Below are 17926 nucleotides of genomic sequence, written 5' to 3'. Positions count from 1 at the left end.
GAATCAACGAAAGCACGCGGTCAGCTGCGATCAAGACACCGACTTTTAGCATTGTTTTCTTCAAACAGCATTTTCAGCTATCACGCTTCCAATGATTTAGTGGCAGTGGACTACGCCCGCCCCAAGCGCGGCGTGATAAATCGAACCAGGCTTATGCAATCAAGCCATCACAGGCACTCTGCCAAGTTCGCTCCTTGTCACCGCTGGATCTATCAAAAGATAAACACAGCGTGACGTTATCGCTGCGTAGCACCTTGGCGCGCTGCGATATATGAGCTGTGGATGCTACGGTCGAAACGGAGGGACGCGCCTCCGAACGCTTTTTTTTTTCTTTTCATATTCTCGGAGGCAAAAGTGGGGGGTGGGTTCATAATGCGACTGGGTTAATTACGCGACAAATCATTTTTCACGATACCAAGTGGCGTCTCGAGCCGATTTCTGTATATCAAATTATCGATATATCGAACTATTTCGCGATCCCCTTCGAGTTCGATATATCCGGGTTCGACTGTAGTTGGCAGATGAAAAACACCAGTACCTTAGCACCTGTTATTTGAACCAATTGTTGCCTCGAAAAATAACAAATGGGCATTTGGCAGGGGACATGTCTGGGTCAAAGGTGCACGGGGCACTCGCCAGTTGTCAGTTCCCTCATGGAAGTTGCCGGGTGCATGTAGAGTGGCCTCACCCTGTCCGTTTCTGAAGTGGTTGTACTTGTTTACGAGCATTAATGTTGCTTTCATCTCTTTACATATGCAATCAACGTAAAAAACTAACGCCTACACGTATATGCTGCGTCAGCATCATCAATCATCTGTTTGGCATAGTTTTTGTGTGATTGAATCTTGTCCTGTGTGAACCATGCGCACTGCCAAAAATCCCGGAAATTGTGCCGTTGCAGCCATTGCCAATAGGCTTCTTTTGGAACCATAAGAGTGATGCTTTGCTATCAGCCAAGGTCCAGAGTGTTAGGAGCAACACTGGGTTGGAATCACAGGGCAGGGATTACTTTGTGCAAAAATATGCTGCTTCTCGCTGAACACAAGGATGGTGGCAATAATGGAAGCCCAGATAGCTATGCCTCTGTGAAGCTTAACACTTTCCTGTCCGCGCCTATTCCGATTGTTAGCCTGCTAACGATGGTTTTACGATTCGAATTTTCCTGCTTTGGAAAAGAACTCTTCTTTCAGTTTTGCCCTTGATTTTAATTTTTTCGTCATGCTTCGCGCGTCGAGACGGTTTCCGCTGTCAGGTGATCATTGCTCCTTGTGCGCATAATGGCGTCGATGTTGCTCGCTGGCACTTCTTGGAAATGGTGCGTTTCTGTGGATATCGACGCATCTGAAAGCTCGTTTTTGGATGATGACAGAAGCAGCGATGATTCTGAAGATGGCTTCAGCTCGCGTATTACCAAACCATATCTCGTAGGAGCACTCGAGCAGATGACGCTCTCACGCGTGATTCCTCTGAGCAACGCCACCTGGCGACAAATTGGGGATATAATGTATGAATGAATAAGAACGCATTTAAAGGCTGCTGTTTCTGTTGTTTTTGTGGCACAATGGATTAACACCACCCATCTCTGCACTGATGCCACTAAACTCCTTTGTCGTGATTTTTTTCTGAATATTTTTTGCAGTTGCCATCACTGTAATTATGTCCTGCCTTCAGTGAGTGTATGTTACCTTTAAGTTGCGTTCACTGACATATTTCAGTAACAATCGGTATGACAACGGTCACACTAAGCAATTACCTTCACCGTAATCTTTTCCTGCCTTCAGTGAGTGTATGTTACTTTTAGGTTGCGTTCAAAGACATCTTTCAGCAACAATCGACGTTTACAGTGAGTGTATCTTACCTTTAGGTTGCCTTCAGAGAGACATTTCAGCAACAATCGCCGTTTAACACGCTGAGAGTGTCGTCGGCTCTAGTGTGCCTACGTGATATGGTTTGGCAATATGCCTTCAGCTCTTCAGATTTTAGTAGTGACGACGGAACTGCACCAAATCAACCCGGAACATTAATGGCCATGCCCCGGTAAATGTCAGATTGTCCTCCGAAAAAGTTCCGCTTTTGCTGCGCGCTAATAGAAAGAGGCCAGAGCCATCGTCATTCAGGTGGGACTACTTGCCACTGACAGTGCATCGAGTCGTGCTTTCGGCAAAGAGAGAGCTAGGGGTCCACCTCGGCATTGCGCGCCGGAGTTCTGCTCGGCGCTAATCAAGAGCCGTTCGCGCAGTGACACGATCGTCACTAGTGGCGAATTCTAGTGGGAGAGCAGGCGCACTCGAGAGCACTTCGAAAGTGCTCTCAGACAAGCGGGCACCCTCCAGTAGGAGAGCAGGAGTAGAATCACTGGCTTCCAATGGTAGAGGAAGAGGGCTTTTTCTCCGCTGAGAGCACCCAAGTGCACTCCCGGCTGCTCTCTCGTCTAAAGCGTGAGTAGAGGAAGTCACATGGCATAAAGCGTCATTGCCGCGCCATCTTTCTTTTTTTTTTTTTTTTCTCTTGAGTCGGCAACGATCAAAATGGCGGCTTCAAAGCTTCGTCGCTCTGCGAGCGGAAAGCATTCCTCAGGTGCTGTATGCATGTTTGAGAGTCGCTGCTGGCATCGAAAGAGCCAAAGGAGACAGATCGCTGCACTGTGAGAACAAAGACATACGAAACAAGTGGTTTTACACGGAGCGTTGGCCTCTCCTCGGGTTGCAACTGCCACCGCTGCGGGCGGGCGGAGAATGCTGGGGAGAAAAGTGCGGTGACATGGTCATGGCGCTCTGCTCTCGACACGCAGACTGCGTTCCTGTGGGAGGACAGTTACACCCTTGCTCAGCGTGCTCCTGTACTGCTCTGTACGGCTCGGCGCCTCTGCTCTCGTCCCCCCAACTGAATGCGCCATAGGTGTAACATTTTTTTTTCGTAACTTCATTACTATTGTATCTAGACAGTTAAAATTTACTACATTGCTAGATCGGTCCCTGATCTACAAAACGTATATTTTAGATTTTTTAAATTTCTTTTGTGAAGAAATTTTGATGTTATATTGTGCATTTTTTATTTTTCACTACACTTTTTTTGTGATTGTTGTCATTTTCTTGGCAATTTTTTAATTAGACATTCATTTTGCCTAATTTCATTGTAAAGAAAATTTCCTCCTCTGCAATTTGATACCAAGCACTTCTATACCTCAACATTTTGGTAAAAAAAAAAAAAATGTTTAATGACACCACCCAAAAATGACTACTTTTCCCACAGACAGGAAAGTGTTAAGCATATTCGCATGTGGGTGTGTGCAATCAAGTGCTTCAGACTTCCTCAAGACAGGGAGGTTGATGCAGGGCAGCCACCTTTACTGCATTCTTTTGTCCTTGCAAGGCCTCACGTTGCCACTTTTCCTTTATCTCATCAGATTCAATTTGGATGCCAGCTAGCATTTATGGCCACTGCTGTTTCGTACCAACCACCCCCTATGTGCCAAGAGCCGATGCATGCAGATTTTTATTTCTCTCAGGAACCATCCTTGCTTCACTGATATAACCTTGACCTGCATATGTCTCACAAAAGTAATTCACTTGAAAGCTTTGAGAATGAGCTCGAGCTTTGCTGTTTTGGTTGACTGTGATTGTGCCTTCCTTGCCCTTTAACAGGCTGCAATGATTGACAGTGATGGGAAATAAGTGAAATAATCGCAAAAACCCGCGTGCAAACCCTGGCATGTTTCATCTTGTTGTGGAGGACTTCTTGAATCTGGAACACCGTATGTGATACGTATGCAACATTTGACCACTAGCAACCAATGATTTTGTCAGGAATGGCATTTTCATCTCTCTGGCTCTGGGCATTTCTTGGTTGATTGCCAACCATACAGCCACAAGAACAGTAGCATTTGAGAAATGAAAAAGAGGCATCGTAAAAGAGTGTTGGCCTTCTTCTCGCGCAGTGTGCTGATTTGAGTTGTGCGACATCATGTCATTACCATGTGTGGGTGGCAACCTCCTCTCCCAGGTGGTACCATTGGCCAAGGAGGGTTCCCTGCCCTCAGGCAGTCTGAGCAGTAGGGCCACCCTCACCCACCTGTCTACCTTGCACCCACTGCCGGCCAAGGTCAATGACTGGCGGAAGTTGCACGCAGTTGTTATCAAGGTGGGTGGAGCAGACGAACATTCTGGCGTACAGAAGGCGAAGTGACCATTGATATCAGCCTGTTGTTCGTTCTAATGTTTCTGGCAACCTGGATCATGTCAAGGTTCTCATGCCAGTGCACTTGACCTTCAGTTTGATAAGGCAGCTTTGCCAGCTTACGGACAGTTGACCATTCCTGTGACGGTCAATTTATGTGCACCTAACCGTTCGTCACTGACCAGAATGCTTTTGTTTTTTTCTTTATACTGTAGTGAAGAAGTTGAACAAAGCTATGATCGAGGAAGGCAAAGATGGTTCTACGAACTAGTCCGCTGTCACTGCAGTCCTATTGGCTAGCAGTGGCTTAAATTCCGCCTTACAATGAATTTGGCAGGCTCGGTGAGGCTATATTTATAGTCGAGTACAATAGAAAGCAGCAAAAAAAGGTAAGCATGCAACATTAGGAACAGGCTTGTAGGAATTGCTGTGATGATTATGAACGGAAGTTGCCTGGTAAGGAATTCCAAACTTCAATGGTAGGAGGAAAAGAACATTACCTAAAAAAGTTATTGTTGGCAGAAAAGGGGGAAATCTTTATGGCGGTGGCTTGTTGTAGATGACGGTTCGGAAAGTGTGAGATAATTATCTAGTGAAGAAAAGCAAGGTGCACATGGATTTGAGGCAATCAAGATGTTTATGGGTGGCAAGTGTAGTGAAACCTGTTTGGGGAATAAAAGTTCATAGTGCAGATAATAAATGAGCATCCTGAGCCCTAACCCTGGATACATTGCAGGCCCAGATAGCTTTGCCCTTTTCTCAGGTTGGATAAATGTGCCTAAAGAAGAAAAGAATAAATCCTAGTATAACTCCTGCACTGTTGTTTAGACTGTATCATGTGCACTGTTTGGCTAAAGGAAGGTTATTGAGGAAAAAAGAAAAAGAATTTTGCGTTTTGCTACAGATGTTCATGCAGTCATTATTAAATGAATGTGAGTACTATAATGCACTCCTTTTTATGGCATACTGTCGGTATGCATACACCACGCAGTGCGCATGGGGACACACCATATTCAAGGAATGGTTTTGGGACCTTCTGATTGGACAATGAGGACAACTCCAAATGTAATTTTTATCTTCAGCCAAACAGATTCTTAGTGTTTTTGTGTCTGTGTTGATGTTCATAAAGCAGTGAAAGATGCATTCATTGCTGACTGTCACAAACCTCTGCCTTTACAGTCAACAGAGGCACGGGATCACCTTTACGGTTATCCGTTGTCCCTTTATGAGGTTTGAGAACATAGTTAAAAGTTAGGCCGGTCAATCGATCAGGTATGTGTGTCGGTGTGTGATTGAGAAATAAGTGCATGAAAGTCACTTTCTTTTACAAATAATGGGATATTTATAGCTAGTAGTCCAAATTACACTGCATAATAATAGAAAAAAAAAGAAAATGTCATGACATGATAGTGATAAAATGACTCAGTAAATGACAAGAGGGAAAGCACAATGAACAAACACTGTGGTAAAAGAAGACTGTAAAGATAACAAAGCAAGTACTTCAGATATAATAAGTGGGGGCAAGAGTTACACAGAAAACAGCATAAGAATACTAAGTCAGATCAAAGTTTAAACAAAGGCAAAAACAATGCTTATTTATTTTTTTATTTATTTATTTATTCCTCAAACGTCCGGGGACTTTACATGAGGGGTGGGCTGTGAAATTTAATATGAATACAAAATATCTTCAATGGCGGTTTTGTATTGGCTGAAGTTGGTGATGGTTGCCACTTCGGATGGAAGGCCATTCCAGTCTCGAGCTGTTTTCAAGAAAAACGACAGTCTGTGGCAAAAAGGAATTCTCACGCGGCTGTCTTGTTGGATGAGGCTTCGGCAGCGTTGATCGGTAGCGGCGGCCGTACAGATGAAGAGAGCGATGAGTTGATTGCGGGCTCAGTGGAAAACAAGACACTTTCCCAGTGCGAGCGGCCGTGAGAGAGGCTCAGAAGACTGAACCTTCCCAGAGAGCACTGCCGCGGGTGCGCTGCAGTTTGCCTTTTTATCCAAAAGCGTAGCTTTTTGGGCTTGTTGGTGCATGAACATAGCGATATTGTAGCGCAAAACAGACAAGACACACGAGAAGACCGAACAACACACAAGACACACGAGAAGACCAGCGGCCTTCTCGTGTGTCTTGTCTGTTTTGCGCTACAATATCGCTTTGCCTTTTTATACTCTTGGCTGATTGTGCTGCGGTTGTGTCAAGTATGCGCGCTTGCCCAGTCGCTGCCCCGAAGCATCATGTCGAAGCATTCTCGGAGGAGCGGGGAGATCCCGTAAGTCCCGCCCTATATATGAGGCAGGAGATACCATAACTTTCGCTCTATATGTGAAGCATCTTGTGACAAAATTGAATTTAAAAATAAAACTTTTTTTTTGCATCACCCAACTCAAACTCGTGATGTCGAGGCCAGAAAGGATTTGATCACTATCTGCTAGTGCATGATAATCATCATCATCATCAGCCTGACTATACCCACTGCAGGGCGAAGGCCTCTCTCATATTTTTCCAATTAACCCGGTTTTGTGCTAGCTGCATCCACTTGACCCCTGCAAACTTCTTAACCTCATCTGCCCACCTAACTTTCTGCCGCCCCCTGCTACGCTTTCCTTCCCTTGAAATTCAGTTTGTTGGTCCTAAGCGACCATCGGTTATCCTCTCTATGCACTACATGCCCTGCCCATGCCCATTTCTTCTTCTTGATTTCCACTAGCATAGCCATCTGCATTGTCCTCAACTTAAGTACAACCCTCTTGCTTAGCCTCCACGTTTCAGCCCCACGTTTCAGCCCCAATAATTTCTGAGATATCATTACCGAGTCGCTGTAGAAGTAGGCGGTAGGGTAGTGCATGATAATGTAGCCTAACCTCAGGGATTCACACTAACATACAGTAGATTGGTGTTCAGTTAAGATGAACTTTCAGATAAGATAAACAGTGTGAGGACGTTCGTTTAGTTTCCCTTTACACCATGCAAAAGCAATCCTCTTAAGATTAAGGTGAACACGTTGCAAGCGCTAATCAGTTAAGATAGACTTTCATGGCTGACCATGCCCCTTCCATGCACTGTACTTGAGCGTCCGCGCATCATTTCAAGGGGAAAAAAAACGAAAAGGCAGGACAAAAAGGAAATCTTTTTGGTGCGGCCAATGTATTGAGATGTAACATCAATATTGGGAACCCTCCGCTTTCGCATTGGGTTCATATCACCAGCCGTGTAGAGAGATTAGCTGCGAGCATAAGGTAATCCTGCATCCTTCCAGGATCTCTGCACATCTAGAGACGCCAGGTTAGATCATTTCGCCCTCTCAGCCATGCCGAGCTATGGGGCCGGTAGTTTAGATGCCAACAGAGGCCAGATAAGTGCTCCTTAGTTGTACTGGCTTTAGTAAGCACCTGCTCGTGAGAAGCTGTTGTTCTTAGCTTAGCAGGTCCACAATCCCAGATAGTGACAAACAAAAGCATAAAGAAAAATAAAAGACTTGTGTTTTCTATACCGGCCTCGACCATGCATAGCTGGCCAGTGGAGCCTGAACCAGACAAAAAAAATTGGAAGGGTTCAACGCTGCTGAACCGAATGTGGAGCGAAAGCATTAGCTGTGGGTGGCTGAGTGTTCTTCTTCCTCTTCGTCTTCATCATCTTCCTCTTCGCCTTCTTTTTCTTCTTCATCTTCTTGTTCTTCTTTGTAGTCTCTTTTTCTCTCTCTTTTTCTCCCTCTTTTTCTTCGTCATCTACTTCTTTGTCCTCTCTTTTTCTTCGTCTTCTCGTAACTACGCCTCTTCACAACGTAGCTGCGGCCACCCGAGGTATCGCTTTGGCTGTCATAGTGTAGCTTTCGCAACAAAAAAGAAAAAGGTTTAGTTTCGGTTTGGTTTACGGAGTTTAACATCCCAAAGCGATGAAGTGTATGAGAGACGCCGTAGTGGAGGGCTCTGGAATTTTCTACTGCCTGGGGTTCAGTGCAGCAGCTACTGCCACAGAGAGAGGTAAAGAGAAAAAATGCTGAAAAGAAAGAAAGCAGCCAACGTGTTTCCTAGTTGCAGAATTGTGACCACATCATCATGACATGCCTCGTGCCATCATCCATTATTAATATAAACAGTGCGATCAGGAAGACACAGGACAAGATAAAAGGAAGCCGCAGGACAAGTGCTGACTCACAACTCAGCCTAAGCCTTTACTCCAAGGCCCAGATAAAAACAAATATGACGAAAACAAAGCATTCACGGTTATTCGTATTGGACAATGTCAAGTTTGTACAGAAGTGAAAGAGGATGCGCAAGTTACTATCCCTCGGTCTGTACTAGTGAATAGCAATGCAGCTACCGTATTTACTCGCGTAATGAACCCACCTTTTTTCCAGATAAGTTGACATAAATTTGGGGGGAGGGTTCATTACGCGGGAAAAAAAAATTGATATTTTTTAGGTCGAAATTTCATGTCACAATGAAGATAGGAAAATCGCAATCCCAACCTTACCTTTATAGTAAAAACACGTACGCGATGAATGTGAATTAAAAATTCATTTTTATTTTCATGCTGCTGGCTGCTTATGGTCTGTCTCACTCGGGCTCGCTATCTGAATCCACGCTTCAACTCATATCGCTTGCGACTTCGTCGGCGTCGTCGTCTTCCCACAGCGCGTCGTCCTCACTGCCGTCGAGGCTGTTGGAGATGCCAGTCTTTTTGAAGCTGCGGACGACCATCTCGCTGGGAATCACACTCCATGCTTCTAGAATCCATCGACAGAGCATGTCGATGGTGGGCCTTCTAATCTTACCTGCGGGAGTCAGGTCGTGGTTTCCCGCGGCCATCCGCTCTGTATAGAGCCGGCGCACGTTGTCCTTAAAGGGCTTATTAATGGAAACATCAAGGGGCTGCAGCACTGATGTCAAGCCACCTGGGATGATAGCGAGGTCCGTGCGTAACTCGCTCATTCGGCAGCGGACATTTTTTTCCAGATGGCCGCGGAAGCTGTCCATAACAAGCAGCGATGGCAGGAGAAGAGCCCCGGGCCGCCGTCCCCAGACTGTTTTCAGCCAGTCGGACACCAGCTCGGCCGACATCCACCCTTTCTCCTGGGCGCGAATGTGGATACCGGCAGGAAGAGTTCCCTTTGGCAGAGTCTTTCTTTTGAAGACGACGAACGGCGGCAGCTTCCTGCCGTCCGCTGTTACAGCTAACATCACGGTGCACCGCTGCTTCTCGGCGCCCGTCGTCTTAACCTGCACACTTTTCGCACCTTTCATATCGACAGTGCTGTTTCTTGGCATGTCAAAGTTTATAGGCGTCTGATCCGCGTTCCCGATTTGCGACAGCAGGAACTTTTTGTCCTCACGGATCCGAATGACAAAACGGTGGAAATCACGCACTTTGTCCCCACAGTCTGCCGGCAGCCGCTGGCATAACGTAGTACGCCTTCTGAGGCACAACCCGTTCCGGCGCATGAAACGAGTCGTCCAACCACTGCTCGCCTTAAATTCACTCGCGGCAATGCCGTGACTTCTTGCAGTGGCCCGCGCGTGATTCTGTACCAGCTCGTGGGATACGGCACATCCTTCGTTGCGGTACAGTGTACTAGAATATGGGGTAGTGTGTTCAGAGAGGCCTCGGAGCTGCCGCTGTTGATGTCGAAATCCACGAGATGGCGCCACCGGGGCATGGGCTGTCACTGCATGCGCCGCCTCCGATACGCGATAGTGCTTTTCGTACATCGCACCCGTGTTTTATCGCTTTATAACTGCGAGCACGTCACAGCATGCCTTCGTAATGTTCGTGGTCGTACATGCACGAGAAACAAAACTGACTACAATAAGGAAAGTCATGCACGGTCAAAAAAAAAGCAACGACTAGCTGAAGACCGCTAAACTGAGCCGAAATTGCGGAAATAAAACTGCGCGTAATTTTATAGCAATGAGATCATTGAAAGAAAAAAGAAACATTGTGCGTAGCAGTTGAAGCAAACAAAATCAATCAATTAGTGTGGCTGCGGGTAATTATTAAAGTACTGAAGTCCGGAACCGTCCCAGACTCTCTCAAACTGTTTCGCTTAGAGCTCGGCTCCATTCTTGCCATCAGCTGTATTATGTGCAGGCACAAGGAACTTATAGGGGACACTGCTGCCAGACTGCTGCTGATGAAATTAATAACACAAGGGTGATGAGCAAACTGTTTATTTACAGGCTAGTGTACATACTGCAGCGAGCAGAAAGCGTGACCTCGAAATCGCGACCAAGTCATGATCAGGCGGCTGCGGTTGCAAACTTACGAACATCGACTGATTTTTGCATGCAGTTTCTTTTTTCGCTTTTCTTCTCGCGACTGGTTGATGCCTTTGACAAAAAAATGAGGCCTCGTAAGGACATAGAATTTCACCACTGCTGCTGTTAGTAAGTCTGTATGCTGGCTGCAGCCTAAGGTATAGTCGAAGTGCTTCTTTGCTAGCAGCATCACATCAACTACACTATCGCTGCACAGCTCTTGCTTGCTGAAATAGGCAGTAAATATGTCCTCAAGTTTCTTCACTGCAATATACAACGCCTGCGATGGGTGCAGAAGCCCACCTCTGTCGGAAAGGTCCGTGAACTTGGAATATTGTGTAGATCTTGCCGTGGTAAGCAAAAGAAGGTGCCTACAATTTGTGCAGTCATTTAGCTTGAGGAACTTTCGGGCCACATAGCCAGCCATGTAATATATTAGCCGACCATCACTTTTTTCTTCAACGTATCCTTTATGATCGGACGGAAGCCTCTGTAGCATGCGGTCTGCCAAATCCAGGTTCCCCGCTTCAACTGCATTATCGAACTCGTTAACTCTGGCTTCCTGAGTGGAGCCATCACACGGTTCAAGAAGAGAGCTTATTTCTTCACTACGCTCTGCATTGCCCGCATTCACTGCTTTTGCGAGGTTATAAAACGAGAGGCAGTTCACGACGATCAGAAATTGTGTTGGCGTTGGGTGATCATTTGAGCCACATGACTGCCTGACAATCCCGAAAAAATTCTCTAATGGATCCTGGCTAAGCCTCGCCATCATTAGATACTTGAAATTGTGTTTTCCTAGATGGTCCAGTAGAGCCAATGTGCTTGATATTGTGACCCTAAGTCCGTCAGCTGTGGAGGCACTCAAGAATCCGTCAACTCCATTTGCGTGACGCTCCCAGCACGACATGAAATCCAGGAAATCTTTTAGGGCCTGCACACTCCTGGAGCCTGGACGGAGAGCTCTAGCTGGAAATCGGGAAGTCATAATCCTGATGAGGGAGCTGATTTTCCTGCAACAGCATGAAATTCAGAAGTGCTGAAACCATCGTCCCATAAAGTAGGGAAGCAAAGGGACTTGCTTGATTGCAAACATGAAATGAAACGATATACTTTAGGTGCATAAGGACTCAAGTTTTGCTAGAGGGCAGCAACAAGATCTTGATCCTAGGTAGCCTCTTGCTGGGGCATTTACCGCAAGCCGATGTACTCTAATATAATTTGCTAGTAATGCAAACGAATTACAGTATTCTTATCGAGGCATCTTCCTTACCTGAAGAATTCTACAGTTGTCTCAATTTTCCCCCAAGATGCTTCCAGCCGGTCCTTGTAAAATAAAAGTCCATTAATCACACGGTCTCCAAACAGCTGAAAGGCAAAGGTCACTCTCATTTTCTCAAAACTGTTTGGCTGCAGGTGCACAGACGTGAGGCCAGGCATCGCCTTCAGGGTAATATTGCTGGAGTCTATTTTAAATGCTTGTCTTACGGGCTGAATGGAGACCTGGAACAGTTATAAATACAATGTAAAGCACGCACAATGGGCATAATTTATACCACAAATTGTTATAGAACACCACTCTTACAACCAATTTTTCTGCTATTTCATCGTGCACCATGATTAGAAAAAGCAATGTAATGGAAATAAAGATACCAGCACTTACCATGCCCTGTGGAGTATTCAAGGGATGCTGCAGCAACGTGTTCCTCACGCATTTAAGCAAGTGAGGAAAGTCAGATAAGAAATATAACCGGCGGGATGCATCTACGGGATGTTCAAGACTGCAAGTGATTTTTCCATTCTTTACGCCAATTCCCAGAAGTTTCCACATGCGCCGATTCCATGAAGCACCGTCGCACGTTACAAAATCAACAAGTAGACCATTTGCTTCTGCGAGAATAGTTGCCTCTATTAGCACTTTTGCAAGAATCTCTGCTTTTGCGTTCCCACTAGTGGCAAATGCACCAATGATCTGTGTCCATTTCCCGGTGAAGGGGACAAACATTATGACCATGCCGTGGTCACAGGGAACATTTTTTCCTTCACTGCTGAAAGGGCCCATATCTACAAATCCTTCAATGTGTCCCGTAGACGTCACATTCAGGTGCTGAGACAACTTGATTTCGTCTACTAGGAGGCCCCCGCGCCTTTCGAAGTCATTGATGTGTCTTGTCTTCTTCTTTAGTTGTGACAGGACTTTGTGGCAGAAGCCAAACCCACTTTTGTAAAGTCTGAGATAACGTTTTAAGGTACTCTTGCTGGGGAGGGAAATAATTTTATGCCTGCGAATATGCTCATATAGCCGGGCACTTTTCATTTTCATTAATATGCATTCTAATATCCAGTCCTTTGAGTAAGTGTTTCCTTTGGAACTTTTCTTCTTTGCTGCTGAAAAGCACTGCCTCACACATTCTTGCTGCTTAGGGGGCAAATCACCAATTTGCGCTTCAAGCACTTCATCAGGTTTTGACGAATTTTCATCTTGCATTTCCTTTAACTTCTTCTGAACTTTGGCATAGCGACACGATAGCCGTTTGTTTTTTGTACTGCCAAACGAAGTCTCTGCGAAGCACTCTGGATATGCTTCTTGACAGAGCGCTTTAGTCTTGTTTGCCTCGTCATCAGCGTTTTCCTCGTGTACCGGCATGAGATGCAGGGCCTCCCTGCAAAATAACAGATTATTACATAAAACTATGCAAAAGGGAAATTGATCACACGCATAACACCGTACTGTGCCAGCAGCTGTGGTACATACTTTCAGATAATTCTTTCCCTGCACAATGCTTGCTGTAGTACGTGTCATCTCTGATGATCACTTGCAGCTGAAGGCCTTTTGTAAGGTCAGACAGTGGCATCCTTGAGATTTCCAAAGCACCTCTGCAAAGGCCGTACGAGTCAACGTTCCTTAAAATACTCTCCGCTTCTTCGCAGCTCAAAATGCGCCCTGCTTCAATGCGACGCCCACAGAGGTGCGCTGAATATGCGATGCCGGGCATACCGTCTTGGGAGAAAATCACCGCACGCTCGGATAAAATTTCCTCGTTTTCACGCATTTTAAGCTTGCAGTAAACCACCCCTTCGTGGTTAGGAATTCGGTGGCAGCTCCAATAAGCAGAAGGAACACAAAGCTCGAGCAAGCCTTCTGTTAAAGTTGCCTCTGTAGTGGCAGTCATCTCAGGTTCGTGGTCAGCATGCAACTGGGCTGTCTCGGCCGTTTCTCCGTCAGCACGTGTTCTTTTGGTGGCGGTCGAGTCAACCAGAGCACTTTTACGTTTCCTCGGAGGCCTTGGCTGCGATGATTTCTTTGACAAGTAGCTAGGGGCATTGGGAAGCAACGTCGGCACGGCGTCTGGCGTCAACTCCGGTTTCCCACGTGCTATGCGGACTTCCTCTCCGTTTATAATGTGCACATAGTCTCTGAGAATACACGACGGCTCGAAGTGAAGTTCACATACCGAGCAGGTTTCATCCAGGGTTTTGTCTTTGCGATGCAAATTTCTCTCCCAAACCTTCCTGCGCGCTTCGTCTTTCGGAACAGCAAAAAGCGACGGCTGTTCACCGTCAGTCCAGTGGTAGCCTGTTTTGCACCCAGGTGCAAAGCAGTGCCGTTGCCGCCGACGATTCGGCATTTATACACTCTCGGACGGCCAGCAGCTATTATAGCACCAGAAAAAAACCGCGAGAAAACGGGCACGGACCACGTTTACCGTCACCACCCAGCAACCGAGAATGGAGAGCGAGCGGCTCAGCCCGACAGCCCCGACAGCCCACGCTACAGCAGCGCCGCCGCACAAAACCGGTTTCTTTCCACGCGCGCCGCTTCACGCCAATGCATGGAGAGCGGCGGCACCTGAACACACTACCCCATATTCTAGTACACTGTAGTTGCGGAGCCTCTTCACATAGCTCAGAACTTCTTCCTCGACGCGAGGAAACTTGCCCTGCTTCGGCCCGCGAAAGGCCCGGCGATCTTTCTTCGTCGCTCCGAGTTCCTCTTGTTGATTCCTCCAGTAGCGCACACGCACGGGGTCTACACTAAAATGCCGTCCAGCCGCGCGATTGCCATGCTCCACGACTTTGAGCTTAAAACCGGCCGTGTAGCTAGCGTAACGCCTCATCGCACAACGCGCAGAAAATGCACAGCACGCACGAAATAATGCAAAGGTCGTAGCGAAGCACTTAAACAGCAACAAAATAGGACTGGCGAAATGGCGACCAACGCTGTCCAAGTGCGTTGTCTTTACTTCGTTCTGCCGCCGCCACGCATGCATGGCGCTATAAGCAGAGGTTTGCTTTGCATTTAATAGATGGCACTCGGCAACCTGCATCATCATCATCATTGTAAAAAAAAAATCTAGAGAAGTTTGACAAATTGGTTCGAGAAATACAAAGAAAATAGCCGAGCGTGGTGGAAACTGCCGTCACCCCATTTCAAAGAGGACGCCCCAGTAAAGCCCTTTGCGCATCCACCAACGAATCATGCAAGGTCAATGAACGATCAACGAAAGCGTGCAGTCGACGCCCGCGTCACCCGCGTTCGCGTCGCCGGTGTTCAGCATCGTTGGCTTCAAATGATGTTTATTTTATCACTGCGCGATCAGACAATTTTATGATCGTCGACAGTCGACAGCGCCGGCCAATTGAGCCGAGATAACGCGAACATGCTGAACACCGACCCTGCGGGCGGGTGCGCGTTATTTACGCGACGTAAAAAAAAAAATTCAATTTTCGACGACAAAAGTGGGGGGTGGGTTCATTACGCGAGTAAATACGGTATGCTTGCCTGCATACTTCAGTGCCGTTTTTCTAATGCTGTTTGGTGTAAATGATTTGGTGTAAATTTGATTTTCCACACAAACACGGATGAAAAAGACAGACTGTCATCATCGCTCACTTCTGGACTTCATAAAATCAGCCAACCTTTTTCCATTCATTTAATCATTTATTCATCCTTCATCTCATAACCTACTGATGCCATGAGGCAATAAATATCGACTAAAAAAAAAAGAAAAAAAAAAGAGAGACAGACTGGGTGTCAGTCGAGAGTGCATGATACCTAGCTTGTGCAAAAGGTAGACTGTCGTCAATTGTGCGATAAGTGCCTGAATTGAATTATGTATTTTTTCTTGGTCATTTGATTCATATTTTCTCGTAAAAGGTATTTGCACAGACTCTGTGTGTTCACGGATCATTTTTAGGAGCAATTTTTATCTTCTCTTGAAGTTTCTCTCAAAGTGATTTCATGTATACCCCCCTGAGAGCCTCAAAGTTTGCTTGTGACAACAGCCGGTGTCGGTGGTGCCTGTTAATTTTTTTCATGGACTTTACTAGCTTCTAAAAGCTCTAGGTGCTTAGACTGGTGCCTTTGTTACTGCAACACAGTAATGTGTTAACTAGGGGTAAAGTAGACCTAAATTTATGCTCAGTGCCCATGGCCAAACAAAAAGTTTCAGTTGTAGTGGTCTTAATACATTGGCCATGGAACCGCCTTATATGCTGTCCCGACACCCACTGCCTTGTAGTGGAGGTACTACATACACCCCACCTCCTCTTCGAAGCCTCTGAGCAGAACAGTTTCTTACGGCTTACCCGGGCATACGTGACAGAACCTGCGCCCCCTTGGTCAGCACCAACGACGCCTTCAGCAGAGTGACGGTCTGTCTCGGATCCGGCCATGGAGCCAGCCATGGACGGCCACCGGTCGGGTGATGGTGACCGGGCCCAACCTGCAGGGCATTGCCAAAAAGTTCACCGTCTGCACCCAGCCACCAGTCAGCATCACGGCCCGCGCTGCCTTCCGACCCTCTCCAGGTGGCATTTCTACCCACTTCTTTCAAGACAGTAGCTGGGAGGATAGCTTTCTGCGAATAGAAGCTGTTGTGATACTGTATGGAAGGTGCAGGAAAGTCTTCTAGCTGACTTAGACTGCCAAAATTTGAGCACTGTTTTCAGCAGTTCATCATTCTGTGTGTCTATGCTTTCACATACATACGCACACTGATGGCGGGTTACGCATTGTTCTCATTGGTTTAACATTTGCAGTGAGCTAATTATATACACTGCTTTATAGCTACTGAATCAAAATTACAGCTGCATTTTGGTGCCATTGGTGCAACAAAGCATCAACCTTCATGAACTCTATCATGACGATCTGTAATGTGTTGCATAGGAAGTGTGCCCTAGATGTGGTTTCTTAGTTTGGTTCTGTGGCTGGTAGCGTGCAGAGAACTTTTGTGGTGATAGTGTACTTGTTATTAAATTTGACAACTGACTGGCCTTGGAGCTTGGCTTTCTTTGTTTTATTTTGCTGTTCCATTCCTTTTTTTTAACACCACCGTGCTAAGGGGCACTTCACTGTCGGAGACTAGAATAAAAATACTGACACTTTCTAGTACCACTTGGTGGCAACAACAAGGGCAGAACTCACAGTTCAAGCGGACATTTACGTTTTAAATTGGTCAAGAATGTTGGTTCTGACAGAGTGGTAGGGCCATGTGGTGTCCTCTCGTCGCAGCTAACATCGTTGCCAGCTAGAACATGTGCTTTATTTCATGGCTATGCCACACATCGCACCGGTTCATGTCACCTCAAGGGAGCCTACTTTTTCACTCATTGAATAAGCTACATCTACTTTTGTTGTTAATAGATATCACTGGTCTTACTTAGTTCACTCATTCATTTCTGATATTAAAAATCACCTTAGTACTCTCAGTTACAGCTTTAACAAAATCTGCTACTGCATGCCACCAAGACGACTCTGGCGATAGGGCAGTCGTCGTGTCTATAGTATTGCACAGAGTTACTATACTGACTGCATTTCATGTCCCCAATGTCAGGGTTTGCAGACATCGTATACCACTGAGGAAACTGGACAACTATATTGAAACATCAAATGTTAAGTTGTTCTGTGCTGTTTGTCAGTACCACAGCCAAATATTCATCAACGGGGGAAAAAAAACTTGTGGTCGGCACAAGAAAACAAATTGTCAAAAAAGTCAGCAGACTGTTTAAAGTCCTTTTTCATAAAATGCAGCGTCAGTGTCAGCGTTATGAATGAAAAATCACGGACAGGCCTCTGGCAGGTGGTAGCTGGCAGGTGACATGGCTGATCGCTAAGTGGTCTTAGGGTTGTGAAATGACCACATGACATGGTCAAAGTTACAGCAGCTGCCTTGCGCTTTGAGGTGGGAGCAGGTGAGATGAGATGAACCCTTTGGGGCACCTGGATCAGACACGCTAATCCTATAGGCTATGCTGGGACATTCATATGGCTTGTTGGTTAGAGCTGGCCTTTATTAAGAGAATTAAGATCTTTATTGAATAGTACAGCACGTCGGAAGAAAAAAAAAAGAAAGGATACAGGATACAGAAAAAGTTCCACCGTCGCTTACATTCTCCCATGAAATTGCCAGAAATAGCAAATTTAAGGTGGTTTCAGCAAATAAGTATGGGGGACCAATGGGGCTCGTTATGAGTTACGTGCAAGGGG

General features: G+C 46.1%; 1 protein-coding gene across 1 annotated transcript in view; it reads left to right on the top strand.

The window, feature by feature from the left end:
- The window catches only part of LOC146187595 (DNA polymerase theta-like), a 163881-nt gene that overhangs the window by 111767 nt on the left and 34188 nt on the right, over positions 1-17926 (top strand). Inside the window, exons 20-21 of the mRNA XM_084608233.1 lie at positions 4003-4140; positions 16044-16248. Coding sequence (XP_084464359.1) covers positions 4003-4140; positions 16044-16248 — 343 coding nt within the window. The remainder of the gene's footprint in view (positions 1-4002; positions 4141-16043; positions 16249-17926) is intronic.

The sequence above is a fragment of the Amblyomma maculatum genome, chromosome 6 (genome assembly GCF_055883805.1).
Source record: "Amblyomma maculatum isolate TAMU_Amacu chromosome 6, ASM5588380v1, whole genome shotgun sequence".
In the NCBI taxonomy this organism is placed as follows: Eukaryota; Metazoa; Arthropoda; class Arachnida; order Ixodida; family Ixodidae; genus Amblyomma; species Amblyomma maculatum.
Note: the sequence above shows the minus strand (reverse complement) of the source record. Positions and strands in the feature narration are given on the sequence as shown.